Below are 22,186 nucleotides of genomic sequence, written 5' to 3' on the forward strand. Positions count from 1 at the left end.
CTCTGCTAGGAGGGCAGTGGTCGTGAACATTGAAACCACGCCCATTTTGTTACCACATTGGGACCATGCCCCATTTCAGTGCTGTGTACCAGGTTCAGTTCCCTTAGGAAATATGATATACCCCTACCTAGCTACCAGCTATACCCCTACCTAGCTATATACCCCAACTATCAGGGTACCTGCTAGGGGTCAGAAGCTTTATCAATATGGTAAAATTTCCCTTGATTTAAAATCGAGATCTTCACAAAGGGAACGCTGCATCACGTGCTAAACAGCCTATAAGCTCCGCCTATTTTAGGAAGAATGTCGTAATTTTATTCTCCTAACAAAAGCTACAGAACACTAATCAATGCAGACTTCAAAATTGTTAAATACTAAAATCAGTTTTCAACAATTTTCATGGAATGTTTCGTGTGTTGAGGTTTCCAGGCACATCTTTGCTGACCAAGTGGATGAACCATTCTTTAGTTATTTTTGTGAAAAGCATAAGCGCAGACTTAGGGGTGGCTCCAGGGCTTGAGCCCCTCCTGACGAAAATTTCACTTTGAGCCCATCCCCTTGGAAAATATATAAGTCTGCACCTATTCCAGATTGCGTTGTCTGCACATATGGTGAAGTGAAAGCTGCAATGTAACAAGGCTAAAGTTTGGCTTTGTTTTGTAATGAAAGGGGTGAAGGAGGGGGGCTGCAAATCATCCCAATATAATATTGTACACATTTAATAGAAACCCTATTGTTTTATTGGCAAATCCCTAGAAAGGCTTCTGGTGGAAATATCGTAGGCTATTAACAAGAGTGAAATGTCTCTCGATTCAAAACTTGGACAGTGTAGATCGAGCACTGGGTCAACACATTCAAGTTGAAGTCTTTATTTTGATTTCAAAAGAATCAAAGACCGAGATTCAACTTTTTGTTTAGTGGGGGGGGGGGCAGCCCTGATAAATAGGTTTAATAACAGCAAGATTTTCCAACTAAAAATATTTCAGTAATGCTATTAAAGTTTTTTGGGGGCCCCTACTCCTCTCCCCGGTATCTCAGTTCTTGCAAATACCTTGGTTTTTAAATGTTAAACCGTGCAACCTGTAAATAGATGTTTAACAGTACATCAAAACCGACATCTCGTTTTCTTGATCTCTTAGGTACGTTTAGTGCTGCAACCTGTGGGGAAAATATCACTGCCAGGGTGCCACGATACAACGTTGGTGAACAATTTGGTGAAATATACGTGATTTCGTCGCCTACTGCATCGAATGTGACATATTGCAAATGGACATTCTCAAATCCACAGAAATTTCTTTTAAACATATTTTTCATAAATATCACAGTTCCTCCTGCTCCAAAAGTCAAAGATTGTACAGATAACTACGTGATAATTCGAAAATATGACGCCGAAAACAAGACCTTTCTTGCTCTTAAACCATATTGTGGCGAGAGAAAACTGCCAGATATTCGTATCAACGGAAGCGTCGAAATTGCAATGCATCTGAAGAGAAGGCTTGCTAATAGCAGTGGAATATCAATGGCAGTACGCATAGAGGCCTCATCAAAGGGTATGTAGTTTTAAAAATGTAGCAAATATGAAACACCGCAATACGCAAGAATAAACAACAATAAAAACACGTAAATCAGTAAAGGCTATGTTGTTTTGCCTTCTATTCGATGGGCCCAAACTGTGGTAGTCAGTCGTAGGGGCTTGAAGATCATGTCCCTAATATTTTTCAAACATGTGAATTATTGGCTGAATAAGAAATTTATAAAGAGCTGAACTGAAGATTTATGGATTGTCTTCATAGCTGTTGTATTATACTTATAAAGCCCTATTTGTAAGAAAACTCCAAAGCAAGGGCCCTGAATGAAAGAAGCTTTTAGATCACTAATTATAACAATCTAACTGTAAACCCTAATCACAAGCTTGATTCGCCATTTCTTAATAAATCGAAGTGCAGACATATCCCGTAGTATACACGTTGGCTTGATGGGAAATTACTTTACAAATCTTTACAAATGATCTTTACAAAATGGTTCACAATTCAAGAGTTTTACATGATATGATAATATTGTGCTTAATGATGTTCTTGTATTACTTGAACAAGAGTTGTATTGAACCTACGACAAGGGTAGTAGTGTTTCGGCGGTAGAAACCTTTAGGGCCTATAGGGAACAACAATCCATCTAACGTCAATATTGATAAATTTTGCTTTAGATAGAAATATGACGATAAAGATTATTTCCTCATTTGTTTTATTCTGGAAATTGGTCAGCATGTATCATATACACACGTTATTTTTTTAGGAAACCGTCAACAAAAAATCCACCCATAAGATGACAGAAGATTTAGAAACCGTACCACTGCTCAAACTCAATCTTAAGAAACTCTTCGAAATTCTTCAACAAGAAATTAGATAAACATGATTCTTTTAGATCATTACGAACCAATTTCTGGTTAAATTGACATAGATATAGAAAGAAGAACTTCTTGGGACTTATTAGGTGTTCTGTTTTATGCCATCTTATGTAGCGTTTTTGTGATTCTAAAAAGCAGATTTCAGCACCTTTATGAAGAAACGCTAAAGAAACTTTCAATACTAAAACAAATGAAAACACCAAGTGGCTTCGTCTTAGTACTTAACCCTGACCTGGTCTTATGAAAAATGCATATAGGAGATCTATACAGGTTTGATGTATACCTAGCTCTGCCATTTAGAAATTTTCCTTGTTAGTCCTCTGATTTCCAGTTTTTTGATGTAATATTCCTTTGCAGGCTGTGGTGGTATTTTCAACGGATCAGATAATAGCCCATCAATCTACGTTGATCGTTCCAAATTTGTTATCTCAGACTCCAATTTCGTTCACTGCACTTGGCACTTTGAGCAAGACCACACCAGCGACTTGAATTTGTTCGTTTTGAAAAGAGGATTTTATCCCGGTTCCGGGAGTTGCACAACATACAAGGACTTTATTTCTATTTTTTCATGGAATCAAAAGACTGGGATCGCTAATCAATCGATGATTAGGTGCGAGTATAGATCCAGCTTTCCGGTTCAGTATTCCTTGATAGAAAGTAAGCGTTTTACAGTGACTGTGCACTTGGAATACAGAGGGTACACAAGCACAAATATTACAGAAGCAAAGTACTTTTTTGTTTCTAAAGGTATGGTTTTAATTATTTTGGCTTGTGTTCATCATTCATAACATTGGTCCATCTTCAGTGCAAAGGGAAGGCAAGATTAAATGGCTCAATTAGTTTTAAAGATTATTTGAATAAAGTAAGTAAACTTTTGTCTATCGTTAATGGCCTTGTGACAGTTCCGACGAAGGGGAGGCCGGGGGCATGGCCCCTCCACTTCTTTTGCAAATCAATGGAACTTTTTAAAAATCTTTTGTTATGGGTGATGAATATTTCCTTGGGCTCCCCACTTTTCAACCTGTATCGGAACCCATGTCTCAACCCTAAACTTCGGTAAGACACTATCTAAATACGCACGGCAAATAGACACTAGGAAAAGTCTATTCAACATCACCTAAAGGGACCGGGTGTGAGCAATTTGTGTTTCACTGTTGTTGACTTCACCTCTTCATTCTTATCTCTTTCGACACTGTACGCTTTGCCGTCCTTTTTGAATCGTTTTATTTTATTCAGCAACCGTGCCTCTGTTTATACTTTACCTGATTCATTGCGTACCGGGTTCACTGATCTAATCTGGTACTAATGTTATGTCTGTTTGCATTAAGTACAGAACTTTTCAGCGGAAAAATTTTCGGACAGTAAATCTCGGCGAAATATTTTTTTGAACATATTTTTGAAATTTCGGACAAATAAATATTACGGACAAATGTTGACCAATCTTTTGGACGTTTTAAAGCAAAACCACATCGGTTTATTGATTCAGACATAATTCTTACGATTATTATTGAACTATCGTGAAATTTGGAAGAATCTTTAACTACTGAAAATGTGACAATGTTAAGAAACTTTCAGTATCGAAGTGGCTACAATCCTTAGATTAGTAAATTTGTGATAGACGATATGAGCGACGATGTTATTTATTTGAATTGGTGATCCTGTTCGCTTCGAAGAACGACTTTTTTCAAAGATTTTGCGGACACTCATGTTTAAAGATTGTAGCCTTTGCTTCAACGAATTTACATTGCGCTTGCGTGGTTTGTACAAAAATTTTGGTATGAAAACTTTCGGATAACTCTAAATTTTGTACATATAAATTTTCGGACAAATATTTTGTCTTAATGAACTTAATGTACGTACACTTTTCTTTTTGAACAGGTTTTATGCGCACTGTGACGTTTAGCTGGAGCGTTTCGTCTGGGAATAGTACGTTCAACATCGTCAAAAATTCAACAGCCAAGACCAATGGTTTGCTTTATTTAAGAAAAATGACCTCTAGATATGATATTTTGGTAAGTGAGGTGAAATTGCTGTGTCATTACGGATCTATACAGTTATGGACGCTGGAAAATGAAGTACTACAAAGAAATAAAAGTCTTTGTAAAAGTGCTAAAGGCAACGTGCTTTCCTTTCCTGCTTCTGGAAAATTTCTCTGGCTTACGTTTAGTGCAGAAGAACAACATTTTAAAGGACTGACGATACTATACTTTCCAACAAGTGGTAAGATGCACACTTTTTATTTCATTATATGCTAGCGTTTGCTAAATGTTGAGGTTACTTCTCAAAGACAATTTCAGCTCGAAAAATTCGTGATTGACCAAACCATCTTTTATTTTGCATTCATATTATCGAGCTAGCATAATGTTTAAACTTAAAATTTGCCGTTTTGGCGAAACTATAGGAAACATTAAATATTTTAAAAATCATTCTGCAAGCGGGGTTTACTGCTACAAAACAGGCCCGCCGTGAATAATTGTCAAACTGTTATACATTTCCTTTATAAGAGTGTAATGAATGGGAGAAAAACAATAGGCAGCCCCCCCCCCAATATGAATCTCGTTCTGACGGAACTGCAAAATGATGCAAACAGTTAGACTATTGAGCTGTAATCTTTTTTTGTATATGATATTAAAAGAAACTACAATACAATAACCTGACCCAGTCATAGCGGAAAATGACACATGGTCATCTAGTCCCCACTACGAATGGCGCCTACAATGAATTTTAACAATAATCTCTAAATCAACTAACAAAAGAACGCAATACAACACTACACCACGCCTTACCAATCAACACTACGCTACATTGAGGTACAACGAAAAACCATGCAGAGCAAAGCCGCCCCAAGCAAGCTGAAGTCATTTAGAATATACATAAGAATTTTAATACTGTTGATGATATCTTGCATGAATCTCTACCCTTTTTTCAGAATGTGGTGGGATATCATATCTGCACCCAGGTCAGTCAATCAACATCACTTCTCCGAATTACGGTAATGGAAATGATTATCCATCAAGATCTTACTGTCAGTGGGTTCTTATTGCCAATGGAACAACGACATTGAATATCTCTATACTGGACATGGATTTGGAGGACTGTGACGTATATTTCTATGATTACATAGATGTTTATGAGCGTTTCATGCATAATATGACGCTTAGGTACAAACTATGTAAAAAGCCATCCACCGATCTGGCGACCAAAGGAGTTTCTGGGATTCATTTTCATAGCGATTCTTCTAGTAATCATCGTGGCTTCAAGTTAATAGTTACAGCATCTCAAGGTAAGAGCTTGTTATAATTTTCGGTTTAAATCGGGTTCAATCACCCACATGACAAAACACGCAAGTTTCCTGCGAGAATGCTTTTACCGATTTGCCATAGTAGAAAGTCGTAATCAGGATCTTAACGTTTCAAAATATCATTACATACTATTTATTTACATCCTGGCTGTTTCCCTTAAATTAAGTCGTTTGATAGTATTGATGCCCTTTGTGTTCTTAAAATAAAATCTAAGCTCTCTCAAAACATCGTCGTAATCATAATATACGTATTAATGAATACTTATTTTTTTTAAAATGTGAATGAAAGAAAATTAAAAATCGTTTGTAAAAGTAGGTAGTGTATAGTTGGGCAAGCTAATGGACATTAATGTACAACCCATTCCTTAAGTACATATAACAAACGCTTGCAGCAAAATTCAAAAGGTTTTCAATGATATTTAAGAAATCAATGACGTAGGTTACATGACCAAATATTTTTTGAGCATCGGCATATTTTCCACATCAACAACTAAATTTGGAACAGAATGGCACTCTCCATAGCAACTATTGATTAACTTCAGAAAGGAGTATTTAACTAATTGAGTGGAACAATTTTCCATCCCATGGTACGCTTGGCAATCTTTGCGTGTGCTGCAGCACATTGATTGAAAATCTCAATAGACTAGCCTTAATATTTTGATTGGATTCAAAGTTGCTGAGTTCAAACATCCTCTAAATGACTAACAAAGGCATTTGAAATGTTATGCAGAGAAGTATTTGCATTGGCTAAAGATCTTAAATACGAGAATAGAGATATGCTTAGTCTATCAGTCGTGTGTTAAATATAAAGCGAATCCTTCTGCAATGAAATCAGTTTCGAAGAGCCACAATGATCCACTATCGGTTTGCATATTCGTCGTGCATTATCACATAATTGTATAAAGCGAAACAGTGAGCCTTTTTAACAACCCTAAATCAATCTTGGACAGTTTAACTTGACAAATATTTCAAGGTGACAGTAGATGAACTGGGGAGGCCATTATGAAGACAATAAAGCTTCAAAGACCAATAATCGTTGTGATTTTATCAAAAACAGTTTCTTCAACTTTCTTATCCCTGCCTTTTAACGAGTCAAAGAAATTTCTTTTATTTCTAATAAAGCAATTTGATGATAACTTTTTTTAGATTGTGGTGGTACTTATCGAATCAATTCGGGTCAAAACATTGAAATTCTGTCACCGAATTATGGCACAGGATCGTACCCAGCATATTCAAGCTGTCAGTGGAGATTATTAGCAAATGAATCGACACGACTCGTTGTATCCTTTAGCCACATGGACTTGGAACCCTGTGAACATGCTTTTTATGACTACATTCAAGTATACAAAGGTGTAAACGAAGGGTTAACATTGAAAGAATCTCTGTGCAAAACGCCGGAACACTATATATTGGTTGATGGAAACACGACCATTCGTTTTTTGAGTGATGGTACTGATTCGAGGACTGGTTTTAAGATTAGAGTGAATGCGACAAGAGGTGAGTTTGTTTGTTACAACTCAAATAAAAAAAATCCAAATAAAGTTCCTTTATTCGTTTTTTTAATGAATCAGAGACTATCTGACATTTAACTCCTTCCCTTTCAAAGTAGGATAGCATTGTTATTGGTGATGACATTGAGATTCCTCATAAATTTTTCAGATGTGCTTCTGGCAATTAATTGGCATGCATAAAAAAGACAAAGAAATTTTATTCATTGTTACACAATAATAAGAAAGCTGCAATCATAAGAAGCCATTTTTCAACTAAGCTGGAAATTGCATACCTCTTAATAAAACCATGAAGATTTCCCTAAATTTGTTTACTCATTTGATGTGATCATCAGTAATAAAGATTAATTTCGGTAATTGTCACAGTTTATACATGAAAAACATCTTGTGTAGAGATTTAAAGTAGTTATTCTGGTCTAGTCTTTACAAAACGTATTGCTAACTCAGTCAGTGTTCCCAACATATTTTAACTATTTCAACAGTTGAAGATCGCATATCTACAACTGCAAAGACAACAACAAGGAAGATAACACAAACAAGTTCCTCGTCTACCTGCTGCAAGACTGATCCATGGACTCGAACAACGCGCTCAAACTCAACAACAAAAACGGTTGTCATCAAAAAATTTGACAAGCAGTCGTCTTCAAATGTAGCTGCTTATACAGCTGGTATCATTGCTGGTCTGGCTTTTATATGCTTTGCTGTATTTGCCTTTGTCTATGTCAGGAGGTTTGTTCCACTTTTTATTCATACTAGACGTTTGTAAATCGATGGACATTATTTTTGCAGCCATCTTTCACTTTCTCGGAAACTTCAACTTCCAAGATCTATCTACTAGATCTGACTTTAAAGTTTTGGTTATATTGATTCATCTACATACTATGAACCTTTGGTATTGAACCTTCTTTGCAAGAAAGCATCTAGCTATTTCTTCTTCTTCTTCTTGTGAAGCTGAGATCTTAACTGAAGTTGAGGCCTAATAAGTGCCATAGTGCAGCAAAATATCTTTGGAATCATAGTCAAATTATTCTAGTGAAACGTAACTTGGCTACGTTTCACTAGTTATAATTTTTAACACTTATAACATGTCATATATCTTGTTAATTTAATTCATTTCTAGACGCAGATTGTATAAAAGAGAGACTGATTCTGACGCCAACAAAAAAAACAACCCTAAAATCGATGCCAATAATGAGAGGTATTTTCTACTTTGAATGGGCTAAATTTATTTTGGAGTCATTCTAACATCAGAAGTTCTGTTACTTGAAATTTTCCGTTGAAGCACAGACAATTTGCAAGTAAGGATAAAATCCAAGTGTTTTCCTGAGATTCGCCTTTTTCATTGTGCCAAAGCTGACAAAAAACCATGCATGAAATTGATGTACTTCCTTGAAGAATCAAGTGCTTGTTGTAAAAATATTAAATTAGTTAAGATTTATTCTTTTTTTGTATTTTGATACTCGTAAATTAATTTTCATTCTAAAATAATTTATGCTTTCTTTGTTTTCAAGCAATATTTTTTAAACTTGCAGAAGTCATTGCTGGGTACATTGATGAATACATCTAGCCTTAAATTTTGTGCATATCTCATAAGAGAAAGGATCTTTAATTTCAATTATTTCAAAAAAAACTTTTTCAGTGCTGTTTTTGCAAGTTTGTATCAGCCTCAAGAAAGTGTCCCGTTTAATACTTTATGTAAAAGTTTTCAAATTGCTTTCAGATCTATACCGTTAACAAATCTCAGCAATATGGCCTATGAAAAAGGGTAAGTAGCCCATAATCTTTTGAAAATGAACCAAAATATTGAGGAAATTATTATCACATCAAAATCTAGTTTGGATATTCAGTTGGTTAGAGCCAAACACGGACCCGGTCTGCTACAACATGCAATTGACCGAGCTAACGGATCAAGCCAATCAGATTCTCAAATCTAGTTTTCTGCTTTAGTAATCATCATTTAATTTTGATGTAATAGCTCAGTGGCAACGTTTGACCAACCTCACTACAACAAAGTCCAAAAGACATGACACGTCAACAAATGTAACGTTAGGCCAGTAAAAACTAATGAATATGTACCACTACTTCCAAACACTGTGTTTAAAAACTGCGTTTTTAGCAATTTCTCATTTTCGTACTTAATTCATTCGCTAATTATACTGTCATTATTTGGATAAAGTACCACACGCAACTTGAATATTTTGTGTGTGTTCCAATGTTTTTAAAGGAAGGCTTTCAGCAGACAGTTGGACCGTTTTCAGGACCCTACACTGCGACGTTTACACCAAAAATTCAAACAGTAGAAACTATTTCAAGTAATGATGTTTGACCTGAAAAGAGAAAAATTGATGGTTTTTGCTTTTACGCTTATTTTGGATGAGCAAATGCTTTTTTCGTATGCTTAACAAGTCGAAGCCACGATTGTTGGTGCTGTATGACGTCCTCTGATAGTTGCAACGAGCCGAAGCCATGCAAATATTGTAATCTGAAATGAAAAGCTAAAAGGTTTATATCTTCGGATTTCAAGATCGCCTGTCGTGGGATTTCAGGATCACCTTCGGATTTCAAGATCACCTGTCGTGGTATTGGATTGTTCTTTGTCATTTTTCGTTGTTATTTTCACCCATTTTGATGTACGAAAGCCCGTCAGAGACCAACACGACATACCCAGTATGATTTTAAAGCAATGTGGTGCACAAGTTTATCAGCTGTGTTGCCTCAACAACCCAGACGCTCAAATTCTGTCGATTAAATTATGCCTCAACGCCCAGACGACTAATCTTATCTGACATGCTTTAGCTCTTGTTCCTATCATAGTTACTGACCAAATTGTGAGTAAGTACAGCTTTGAAAAAGGCTGTACTTGGTATTATCGGTTAACAAAGTCAAATTCCTTTGCTCTACAGCCTTGTTTTTCTATTTAACAGGCTACCACTGTCTGGGTTAGAATCGGAGAATCCATATTACACGAGGTGCGTAAAATTTAAGATATTATTTCCTAAATATCTTAGAGGCAGATTATTAGATTGGAAAGGAAGTCAACAGAGAAATTGAAACTATCAGTAAAAAAGATACTGCAAAATTTTGGGCCCAATAAATTCATTAGCAATTCACAGTAAGTGCCCCTTGTTGCAAATTTCCATTTTGACATTGAGGGGCTGAATAGGAATGAAATTATTTGTATGCAGAGAGGATTGTGTTTATTGTTTTATGAAGCTTTTACTTTCACCAATTTTAACGTGACTAAGAAGATTTGCCTCCTATTTATATAAAATCTGTTTAGATTGCTATATGAATCTAAGTCACTACCTTATCTTGAGCCATAAGTAATTTACTCTAGTAAATAGCCTACGAGATTTCCACTGAAACAAAAGGATTTCTAGTGATTTTCAGATGAAACAATAGGAATTCCAGCAAAGGTGTGCAAGATTTCAATAGAGTTATTAGCCCTTGAGGATCACAGCTAGAACAGATGAAATTTAAAAGACAGCACCAATTTGTTCATTGACAAGTTTTTAATACTCTACAAGTAGATGCTGCTTAGTAGATGTGTCTATTTTTGTATCACATTTGTATTTTGTTATAGTGGAGGAACATTATGTTATGCCTTTGTTGAAATGTATGGGCATATGTAAAAGGGAGATAACCCTAGATATCTTGAGCAGACTGCATTCACGAAAGTTCTTCTCTAAACTCTTGTTCTCCGAAGAAATTTGTACCAATTCTTATATGTTTTATGTAACATGTATACCCCGGTAATTGCTTTTTCACTTACAAGTTTTTGTTATTTGTATGTAGAGCGTCTAAAATATAAAAGAAAAGGGAAAATAACGCTGCGTGTGAAATATGGCTTAAGTGTAGATCAGTTTGATGAATAGTGAACTAAAATTCTTCAAGGCAGTGAAATTCTTCAAATCTATATCTTCAGCCTAAGCTTACAATATGCATGTTTTAATATCTCCTTAGAATGATACCGTGTAGTTCGTTTTGCTTGCGTGTTTAACAAGTTAGGATGCCGTCACCTCTAACATATATTTTGTGTTTTGTCCTAGCAATGGTGATGCTGGTACAGATAATATATACTACAACAGGTTGCAAAATGATTTGTTCAAAATACCGCTCAATTTTTTATCAACGAGAATTGTTCTTTAAGATAGGGTCATTCCTATACCCTTTCTTGCTTCTTTTCAAAGATTCTTTTCTCTGAAAATTCATTCCGAAATCTGGTTCAGATAGTAAATAGTTCAACAAAATACTAATTGACGAAATATATTCTGCTGAATTTCAGTCAATGAAATTTGTGTTTTTATCGTATCCAAATACAGTTTTCAAGGGTTATATTCCTGCTTTATAGATCTGAGTTTTCAGAATGATCTGACTTCAGAATGATCTGACTTCAGAATGATCTGATTTCAGAATGATCTGACTTCAGAATGATCTGACTTCAAAATGATCTGACTTCAGAATGATCTGACTTCAATCTGACTTCAGAATGATCTGACTTCAGAATGATCTGACTTCAGAATGATCTGAGTTTTCAGAATGATCTGACTTCAGAATGATCTGAGTTTTCAGAATGATCTGACTTCAGAATGATCTGACTTCAGAATGATCTGAGTTTTCAGAATGATCTGACTTCAGAATGATCTGAGTTTTCAGAATGATCTGACTTCAGAATGATCTGACTTCAAAATGATCTGACTTGAAATTTCATCATGGCACGTAATTGGTTCATGTTATATCAGATCATGCGATGGAATCTTTAGTTGTATAACACACTGTGTTGTTATATCTTTTTTGCTAATTACCAGTAATTTCATGCTCGTTTTGCGGTATGTTTGCATTGTTTTCAACTGCCTTACTTCTTACGAGCATGTAAAAGATCCTCATTATGTTCTTATTATGTCCACCTATTGTTGCAGTGAGGTGGACAACCCAGAGGCCGTATATGCTTCAGCAGATCAGGCAACTGACCACTATGTGTTGCCAGATTACAAAATAATGGCTCCAAATTATGCCTACATATCAAAGTTTGTGCTATTTCCTACTTTTTTCAACGATGTTTTATAGAATTTAATCAATGAATTAATCAATGAATTTAATGTCTCTACTCTTGACCAATTTTGAAAAATTCTCTCTGCTTTGTTGTTATGTTATTGCTATAAACCTTTCAAAAGATTAAGCGTTTGATTTGAAACATATATTTATAAATTGTTTCGTCGTTCGTCACTTAATAACTTGCATTATTTTTCTCTGAAAGGAGATAACCTTATAAACCGTCGGGAATTGTATGCACTTGACGCGCTTCTGTTTCCTTCAGTAAAGTTAGCGGTGTTAGGGACTCAGATACAGCGAGCCATTACAATCATTTAAACAACACAGAAACAAGGTAAGCAAATATAATCTGGTTGTTCCATCCAAACGTATTTAAATAAACAGCTCCATTATTTCAACCATTGCAGCGAAGATGAAACAGTAAAACCTTAGCCTACCAAATTAACAACCACCTCAAATCTTATCGACTCCTCGTCGCCCACAGACAGTGTTTCTAGCTCAGGCAAATATCACGCAAGTCCAATTAAAAACACACTTTCTGATCTCTCACGTCGCTTTATAGTAAACCAACATTGTTTTTTCAAGTGGATGAGAGGAAGAAATCAACCTTAAAGATGATGTTGATGTTTGAAAAACTTTGCATTGATTGTAGATCAATTTTATTTGAAAATTTGATAATATACAGTATGTATACTTTTGCATGCTTTTATTGTTGGCATTTCACTACTATTTTCTATCAAATCGCTATAGAAGCCAAAATTTTCTGTGAGAAATCTTGTTCCTATTGCAGTACCAAAAGACATGCAACTGAAGAACCCAATGGGTACAGTCATCTTAGAAATGGTAACGTAAGGTAAAATACATTTATTTATATAATTTTCTTATTTATTCATTTATTTTTTTATTTATTTATTTACAACATAATTCAGTATCAACACGATATTTTGTAGAAAACCAACCGGGAATTGCCAACAATGCTAGAAAGCTAATTTCAATGGTAATGGTAATTGTAATGTTAATGGTAGTTTTGAGCAAACATGAATGAAACTGATTCGGATATTTTAAAAAATGACAGACAACATTGTATTTTGTATGACAAAAACAAAATTATTATATTCTTGACATGCTGTCTTCGTTTGTCTACATGACAGCATCTTTGAAATAGCTGATTGCTTTTATCAGCGTTGTAAAAATCTCATTGTCATTTCAGTAATGTGAAGGCAACAGATGAAGAGTCTTCCACCTACAGTAATCTTCAAAATGGTAACGGAAGGTAATCATAATTTGCGTTTCGTATTGTATCCAAATTATTCTTCGTTTTACCACAATGACAATGCATTTAAGACTTACATGCTAGGTATGTATTTTTGTATCTATGTGCATTTGTGGGTTCTGGTAAGCCTTAATGTTTAAAGATCTTTCTGCACTCACGACGATGGAATCAAAGGGTGTTTTTGATAAGCTACATGAAATAGCAAGATGAATGTGATATTGTCCAGCTTAAATTATAAGCAAGCAATGTTTTTGTAGAAAAAACAAATGATGCAGTTTTCCCAAGTTACAACCTAGATGGGCTGAATCAATTTAGATAAAAATTCACAAACATTTCTACGCATTTATCTTACTCATGACAATGTTTCTAAAATTAATGCGAAAAAGTTTTAGTTTCACCCCTTTTCTATCTAATTTTTTGAAGATTTTGCACTCAACGTCAAAATTTCAGAGAGGGGTTATCATTAGCTTTGTATAGGAAAAGTGGGGGTTTCTGATTCAATGTTATTTCATCAAATTTTTTTATTTTCTTTTGCTCGTTTTCTGTAAAAATGTAAACAAACACTCTGACTGGCTTAAGAAAATACATCCTTGTTACTTTGAGTAGAAAATGCTATAGTACAGCCAAAAGTTTTCTCTGGAGAACCCTTCCTCAAGTGACGGTGATCCTTTAATGTCCCCTTAATGTTTTCCTAATTTATAGCTCTGAATCTAATATAAATTTTTTTTTCATTGTTTCTAAAGTGACCTGCCTTCGAATTGTTTTTTTGACATATCATATCTTTATATTTCCAGAAAATTTCAAAATGACGTTTACAATCATTTGCAAAGAGATATGAAAAGGTATCCTGCTCAGCAAATACATTAATTTTAATCTTCAAAGTATTAAAATTAACATTTTATATATACGTTGTATACAGTTATGTAATATCGTATTATATTACATCCTTATGTAATATCGTATTATATTACGTCTTTATGTAATATCGTATTATATTACGTCTTATGTAATATTTTGCCATTTTTCTGCTTCCACCAGAAAACATCCATTCTGCAGTCTCTCGATTTCTCTTTCTTATATTGCACTTCTCCACATTTTTTGTAGCGAAAATGCTGCGCTGTCCAATTTTTATGACGTTCCCAAGCGAGAGCCTGGACACTAATGATTTCTTGAACGCCTCGAGTAATCTTTCTGTGCTGACATGGCACACAACATCAAATTTCGTCGTTGGTGAAACGCTAAAACACGATCAATTATACTGTTGTAATTTTAATGGTAGGGTTGCATGCCTTTTTCTGTTGTTAAAAAACTCTTTTGAATCAAGTGTTGGAACTAGGGATAAAAAGTTTTATACTGTTTATAAAGTAGCCCTGTTTATATAAGGAATATCATTTCCTGAATTGTTCGTGGATAATTTAATGATTAGACGATTTTCTAATAAGATCGATTTGCTCGAAGTTTACAAGATTTATAATTGCTTGACAGTTGTACTCTAGAGAGAAGTGATAGTCTTGTATCCATGTCGGTAAATATGCAATTTGCTAAGCCCCACCTGGTTCGGGGATTTGGTTTGCTTTCATTAATAAATGAAATTTGTAGCAATGTGTTACGCTTTACCTTAGATTTGGAAAGCATAAGCGAAAATTCTGTTACTAAAATGCCTTATGAATCATTATGAATTGCTATGTATATGTATGTGTGGGAATTTGGCTGAAATGCCAGGTTTAGTTATTTTTAATCTTTAACGAATTTTGTCAACCATGATAGTCATTCCCGATCCGAATTAAAAAATTTTGAAAAATAAAAGTTTTTGATTCGTGCACTTAAATTCATTGGATTTTTTTCGCTCTTCTTAGAACAAGGCTGTAATGAAAAAGGAATTTGGGGGGAAGTAGAGATCTCTTGGGATAGATTTTTGGTAGGTCTCCCCCTTTTTAAGCTCTCAGAATAATATCAATAATTTTATCAAAATTTATATTACAAAAATACACGTGATATTTCAAAATTATACGCTATAAGCTATAGATAATTGGAGCGCCACGGCCCCTAGACCCCATGGCCGCTACGACCCTGTGGAATAAATTACTAAAGAAACTCGAGCCATATCTTATCGAAATTGTTTTGACATTTGTTTAAACCACAATTTTAAAAAGAAACAGGAACGATTCAAGCTTGTCATATAAAAAAGCATTTAGGCCTTTCTTAATAAATTTTCCCTCAAATCTTCAAAACTCAACCCCCTACCGTTGCCAAACATAAATATCATTTTACTAACTAAATGAGATTATTACCGACTCTAAATTCTTCTTTGTTAACTATCAGCGCCACTCGGGAAGGGGTACAAAGCGCCAAGAAAGAGGGCAAACAATAGCAAAGCATAGTAGAGAAAATATAGCTAAATTTTTCGATGGCAAGAGGGGCAACCGCCCCTTAGCACCCCTATGCTCCGGTGTCCTTGCACTTTTCGGCTGCTCGCATAGCGGGCTTTTTCGTACCGTTTTTATTACTATCCAATTTATTCAATTTAAACGCTGCGGGTAACCTCTTGACCAAAACAATTAAAAGGACAGTCAATTACCTGCCTACCCTGGATACAGGGGTGCCATCCTAAAAAGTACGGAAGAGGGGTGGCGTGGGTAGGGTGGGGCTTTGCAGCAAGCAACTTCAGTTGTCACAGCAATGACTACACCCAATACAGTATACTTGGATTTGTGTGAAAAATTTTCTGTTGTGTATTTTAAATCGTAGAAACTCACAACTCAGTGGCGAAAATTATGGGGGCAAGGGGCGGCCCGAATTGCTCATTCACAGAAAATTAAGGTTTTCTAACCCAGAATTCGTCCAAACAAATATTTGTTCACTTGTTGAAAGTGAATCCCCCCAGAATCTCTCTGAATCTTAACATAGGGGCTGAGCGCCCCATCCAAGCCAAGCTTCCCCCTCCACGGCACCGTTGCCTGGATACCACTGTAAGGTTTATTGCCTTTTTCTGGCATTAACAAACTTTTGTAAGCCAAGTGCTGCAATTGGGGATATGAAGTTATATACTACCTACATTATTCTACTTTCCTGCCCCCCCCCCCACCCCCTCGAGTCACTACGGATGTGCCTGAAACATGCAGTGACTTGAATGGCACTGCTAGAATTTTTTTAGTGGGCTCGTGATTTGCTAAGCGGAAGTAAAAGGGAACCAAGAATTAGCTGATGGAACGCGAGTGATTTGTAAATAACACAGAAGAGTGTACAAACAATGGGGACATGGAAGCAATTATCAAATTGCTGGCAAACGATACCCAGGATGGCTTTATTTGAAATTTTGCTGGCAATTGCTATGTTTACAGGTAAGAGTTGAAAAGTACAACCTCAGGTATTAGGTCTGGGACAACCAGAGATGTTGCAAATATATTGCATTATAGGTACAACGTAACGTAGATGATCCGTTAATTTTGCTTAAAAGCTCTCGAATTTTATCCCTCTTTGAGAAAAAAGACTATCTTATTAGACATTGTTTCAAATCAAATAGAAAGATTACCTGCTTTTAGCGAAATTGTTGATTTATTAATTTAAAAAACTGTAATTGAAACTTTACAAATTTGAAACACTTGTTTCCATGATAAAATAAATTAGAGTGCAGTACTGAGACGAAGCCAAGGGGAATTGTCTCAAGGAACAACTCTCAAACTGTATTTGCTAGCTAAAAGGACCCATGGGAAATGGCTCAATTTACAAAGTCTATTGTCCCTAAATCTTTTTTAGTCCTAGCCTCTGATCTCATGCTACTTTAGTCCCTAAATGCAAGTTACTAGTTGCTCCTTTAAATAAAATTCTAAAGCAAAGTTTTTCTTTGCTTTGCTTTTTTGCCAAAAATAACGTGTTTCAAAATGGCAATTTTCTGAAGTAATTCAGGTTCTTTAGTCACTAAATGCAAGTCAATACAGGCACCGCGGAGGGTTGAGAAAAGTGGGGGGTCTAAAAAAGTTGGGGGGGGGGCTGAAACCGTATAAAAAGAGCCTTTACTGGTAGTTTATTACTTAATATCTGGCATTTTTAGCAAAGAGTGGGGAGGGGGTGGGAGGAGGGCTTAGGGGGGGTTGGGAGTTTTGGGTGTGTGTTGGGGGGGAAGCTACTAAAACCAATAGCATTGATTTCTTGCCGAAATTTATTAAATTGAAAATAGTACATTTTAAAAATAAATCAGGTTCTTTAATCAATAAATTCAGGATAAATGTTGCCGTTCTAAAACATATGCAGTTTTAGCAAGGATTTTTAAGTAAATATTTCCCATGGAAAATTGCCATTTTGCAAAGCCTATAGCCTTGATTTTTTGCCAAAATCTATCAGTTTGAAACTAGAACATTTCACAAATAAATCAGGTTCTTTAATCAATAAATTCCCGATAAATGTTGCCTCTCTAGAACATATGAAGTTTTAGCAAGGATTTGACGTAAAATTTCCCATGGAAAATCGATCATTTTGCAAAGCCTATAGCCTTGATTTTCTGCCAAAATTTATCAGTTTGAAACTAGAACATTTCACAAATAAATCAGGATTTTTAATCAATAAACTCACGATAAATGTTGCCTCTCTAAAATATATGCAGTTTTAGCAAGAGTTTTGACGTAAAAATTTTCCATGGAAAATCGCTCATTTTGCAAAGCCTATAGCCTTGATTTTCTGCCAAAATTTATCAGTTTGAAACTAGAACATTTCACAAATAAATCTGGTTCTTTAATCAATAAATTCCTGATAAATGTTGCCTCTCTAAAATATATGCAGTTTTAGCAAGAGTTTTGACGTAAAAATTTCCCATGGAAAATCGCTCATTTTGCAAAGCCTATAGCCTTGATTTTCTGCCAAAATTTATCAGTTTGAAACTAGAACATTTCACAAATAAATCTGGTTCTTTAATCAATAAATTCCCGATAAATGTTGCCTCTCTAGAACATATGCAGTTTTAGCAAGGATTTGACGTAAAAATTTCCCATGGAAAATCGCTCATTTTGCAAAGCCTATAGCCCTGCTTTTCTGCCAAAATTTATCAGTTTGTAACTAGCACATTTTACAAAGAAATCTGGTTCTTTAGTCAATAAATTCATGATAAATGTTGCCTCTCTAAAATATATGCAGTTTTAGCAAGGATTTTGACATAAAAATTTCCCATGGAAAATCGCTCATTTTGCAAAGCCTATAGCCTTGATTTTCTGTCAAAATTTATCAGTTTGTAACTAGAACATTTCACAAAAAAATCAGGTTTTTTAATCAATAAACTCACGATAAATGTTGCCTCTCTAAAATATATGCAGTTTTAGCAAGAGTTTTGACGTAAAAATTTCCCATGGAAAATTGCCATTTTGCAAAGCCTATAGCCTTGCTTTTCTGCCAAAATTTATAAGTTTGTAACTAGCACATTTTACAAAGAAATCTGGTTCTTTAGTCAATAAATTCATGATAAATGTTGCCTCTCTAAAATATATGCAGTTTTAGCAAGGATTTTGACGTAAAAATTTCCCATGGAAAATCGCTCATTTTGCAAAGCCTATAGCCTTGATTTTCTGTCAAAATTTATCAGTTTGTAACTAGAACATTTCACAAATAAATCAGGTTTTTTAATCAATAAACTCACGATAAATGTTGCCTCTCTAAAATATATGCAGTTTTAGCAAGAGTTTTGACGTAAAAATTTCCCATGGAAAATTGCCATTTTGCAAAGCCTATAGCCTTGATTTTTTGCCAAAATTCATTAGTTTGAAACTAGCACATTTTACAACTAAATTAGGTTCTTAAATCAATAAACTCATGATAGATGTTGCCTCTCTAGAACATATGCAGTTTTAGCAAGGATTTGACGTAAAAATTTCCCATGGAAAATCGCTCATTTTGCAAAGCCTATAGCCTTGCTTTTCTGCCAAAATTTATCAGTTTGTAACTAGCACATTTTACAAATAAATCTGGTTCTTTAGTCAATAAACTCATGATAAATGCTGCCTCTCTAAAAATATATGCAGTTTTAGCAAGACTTTTGACGTAAAAATTTCCCATGGAAAATTGCCATTTTGCAAAGCCTATAGCCTTGATTTTTTTGCCAAACCTTATCAGTTTGTAACTAGAACATTTCACAAATAAATCAGGATTTTTAATCAATAAACTCACGATAAATGTTGCCTCTCTAGAACATATGCAGTTTTAGCAAGGATTTGACGTAAAATTTCCCATGGAAAATCGATCATTTTGCAAAGCCTATAGCCTTGATTTTCTGCCAAAATTTATCAGTTTGAAACTAGAACATTTCACAAATAAATCAGGATTTTTAATCAATAAACTCACGATAAATGTTGCCTCTCTAAAATATATGCAGTTTTAGCAAGAGTTTTGACGTAAAAATTTTCCATGGAAAATCGCTCATTTTGCAAAGCCTATAGCCTTGATTTTCTGCCAAAATTTATCAGTTTGAAACTAGAACATTTCACAAATAAATCTGGTTCTTTAATCAATAAATTCCTGATAAATGTTGCCTCTCTAAAATATATGCAGTTTTAGCAAGAGTTTTGACGTAAAAATTTTCCATGGAAAATCGCTCATTTTGCAAAGCCTATAGCCTTGATTTTCTGCCAAAATTTATCAGTTTGAAACTAGAACATTTCACAAATAAATCTGGTTCTTTAATCAATAAATTCCCGATAAATGTTGCCTCTCTAGAACATATGCAGTTTTAGCAAGGATTTGACGTAAAAATTTCCCATGGAAAATCGCTCATTTTGCAAAGCCTATAGCCCTGCTTTTCTGCCAAAATTTATCAGTTTGTAACTAGAACATTTCACAAATAAATCAGGTTTTTTAATCAATAAATTCCTGATAAATGTTGCCTCTCTAAAATATATGCAGTTTTAGCAAGAGTTTTGACGTAAAAATTTCCCATGAAAAATCGCTCATTTTGCAAAGCCTATAGCCTTGATTTTCTGCCAAAATTTATCAGTTTGAAACTAGAACATTTCACAAATAAATCTGGTTCTTTAATCAATAAATTCCTGATAAATGTTGCCTCTCTAAAATATATGCAGTTTTAGCAAGAGTTTTGACATAAAAATTTCCCATGGAAAATCGCTCATTTTGCAAAGCCTATAGCCTTGCTTTTCTGCCAAAATTTATCAGTTTGTAACTAGAACATTTCACAAATAAATCAGGTTTTTTAATCAATAAATTCCTGATAAATGTTGCCTCTCTGAAATATATGCAGTTTTAGCAAGAGTTTTGACGTAAAAATTTCCCATGGAAAATCGCTCATTTTGCAAAGCCTATAGCCTTGCTTTTCTGCCAAAATTTATAAGTTTGTAACTGGCACATTTTACAAAGAAATCTGGTTCTTTAGTCAATAAATTCATGATAAATGTTGCCTCTCTAAAATATATGCAGTTTTAGCAAGGATTTTGACGTAAAAATTTCCCATGGAAAATCGCTCATTTTGCAAAGCCTATAGCCTTGATTTTCTGTCAAAATTTATCAGTTTGAAACTAGCACATTTTACAACTAAATTAGGTTCTTAAATCAATAAACTCATGATAGATGTTGCCTCTCTAAAATATATGCAGTTTTAGCAAGGATTTGACGTAAAAATTTCCCATGGAAAATCGCTCATTTTGCAAAGCCTATAGCCTTGCTTTTCTGCCAAAATTTATCAGTTTGTAACTAGAACATTTCACAAATAAATCAGGTTTTTTAATCAATAAATTCCTGATAAATGTTGCCTCTCTGAAATATATGCAGTTTTAGCAAGTGTTTTGACGTAAAAATTTCCCATGGAAAATCACTCATTTTGCAAAGCCTATAGCCTTGCTTTTCTGCCAAAATTTATCAGTTTGTAACTAGCACATTTTACAAAGAAATCTGGTTCTTTAGTCAATAAATTCATGATAAATGTTGCCTCTCTAAAATATATGCAGTTTTAGCAAGGATTTTGACGTAAAAATTTCCCATGGAAAATCGCTCATTTTGCAAAGCCTATAGCCTTGATTTTCTGTCAAAATTTATCAGTTTGTAACTAGAACATTTCACAAATAAATCAGGTTTTTTAATCAATAAACTCACGATAAATGTTGCCTCTCTACAATATATGCAGTTTTAGCAAGAGTTTTGACGTAAAAATTTCCCATGGAAAATCGCTCATTTTGCAAAGCCTATAGCCTTGCTTTTCTGCCAAAATTTATCAGTTTGTAACTAGCACATTTTACAAATAAATCTGGTTCTTTAGTCAATAAACTCATGATAAATGCTGCCTCTCTAAAATATATGCAGTTTTAGCAAGACTTTTGACGTAAAAATTTCCCATGGAAAATTGCCATTTTGCAAAGCCTATAACCTTGATTTTTTTGCCAAACCTTATCAGTTTGTAACTAGAACATTTCACAAATAAATCAGGATTTTTAATCAATAAACTCACGATAAATGTTGCCTCTCTAAAATATATGCAGTTTTAGCAAGGATTTGACGTAAAAATTTCCCATGGAAAATCGCTCATTTTGCAAAGCCTATAGCCTTGCTTTTCTGCCAAAATTTATCAGTTTGTAACTAGAACATTTCACAAATAAATCAGGTTTTTTAATCAATAAATTCCTGATAAATGTTGCCTCTCTAAAATATATGCAGTTTTAGCA

General features: G+C 34.5%; 2 protein-coding genes and 1 long non-coding RNA gene across 8 annotated transcripts in view; 2 read left to right on the plus strand and 1 right to left on the minus strand.

Annotated features, from left to right (window-relative positions):
- The window catches only part of LOC135692232 (cubilin homolog), a 32,438-nt gene extending 17,078 nt beyond the window's left edge, over positions 1-15,360 (plus strand). For 2 of the 3 annotated variants that reach the window (XR_010516829.2, XR_010516830.2), the window contains one exon: positions 1,140-1,280. Coding sequence is in view for 1 of the 3 variants with exons in the window: in XM_065210306.2 (XP_065066378.2) it covers positions 1,140-1,550; positions 2,762-3,151; positions 4,283-4,624; positions 5,334-5,687; positions 6,852-7,202; positions 7,696-7,942; positions 8,334-8,411; positions 8,934-8,978; positions 10,138-10,182; positions 11,263-11,301; positions 12,133-12,240; positions 12,531-12,599; positions 13,056-13,118; positions 13,476-13,538; positions 14,333-14,380; positions 14,643-14,700 (2,711 nt within the window). In the remaining 2 variants the exon portion in view is untranslated. Of the gene's footprint in view, positions 1-1,139; positions 1,551-2,761; positions 3,152-4,282; positions 4,625-5,333; positions 5,688-6,851; positions 7,203-7,695; positions 7,943-8,333; positions 8,412-8,933; positions 8,979-10,137; positions 10,183-11,262; positions 11,302-12,132; positions 12,241-12,530; positions 12,600-13,055; positions 13,119-13,475; positions 13,539-14,332; positions 14,381-14,642 lie in introns of those variants that run through there. The other variant, XM_065210306.2, reaches the window with a different exon arrangement.
- Positions 14,642-22,186, minus strand: part of LOC135692241 (uncharacterized) — a 43,396-nt gene continuing 35,851 nt past the window's right edge. The window contains exon 5 of the long non-coding RNA XR_010516832.2: positions 14,642-14,776. This is a non-coding gene — a long non-coding RNA (uncharacterized LOC135692241). The remainder of the gene's footprint in view (positions 14,777-22,186) is intronic.
- Positions 16,228-22,186, plus strand: part of LOC135692233 (cubilin) — a 29,654-nt gene continuing 23,695 nt past the window's right edge. For 2 of the 4 annotated variants that reach the window (XM_065210310.2, XM_065210311.2), the window contains exon 1: positions 16,561-16,879. In XM_065210310.2, the coding sequence (XP_065066382.2) occupies positions 16,789-16,879 (91 nt within the window). In that variant the 5' untranslated portion in view covers positions 16,561-16,788. Of the gene's footprint in view, positions 16,880-22,186 lie in introns of all 4 variants that reach the window. The other 2 variants (XM_065210309.2, XM_065210308.2) reach the window with 2 other exon arrangements.

Source organism: Rhopilema esculentum, chromosome 13 (genome assembly GCF_057945365.1).
Source record: "Rhopilema esculentum isolate cy_ngs chromosome 13, ASM5794536v1, whole genome shotgun sequence".
In the NCBI taxonomy this organism is placed as follows: domain Eukaryota; kingdom Metazoa; phylum Cnidaria; class Scyphozoa; order Rhizostomeae; family Rhizostomatidae; genus Rhopilema; species Rhopilema esculentum.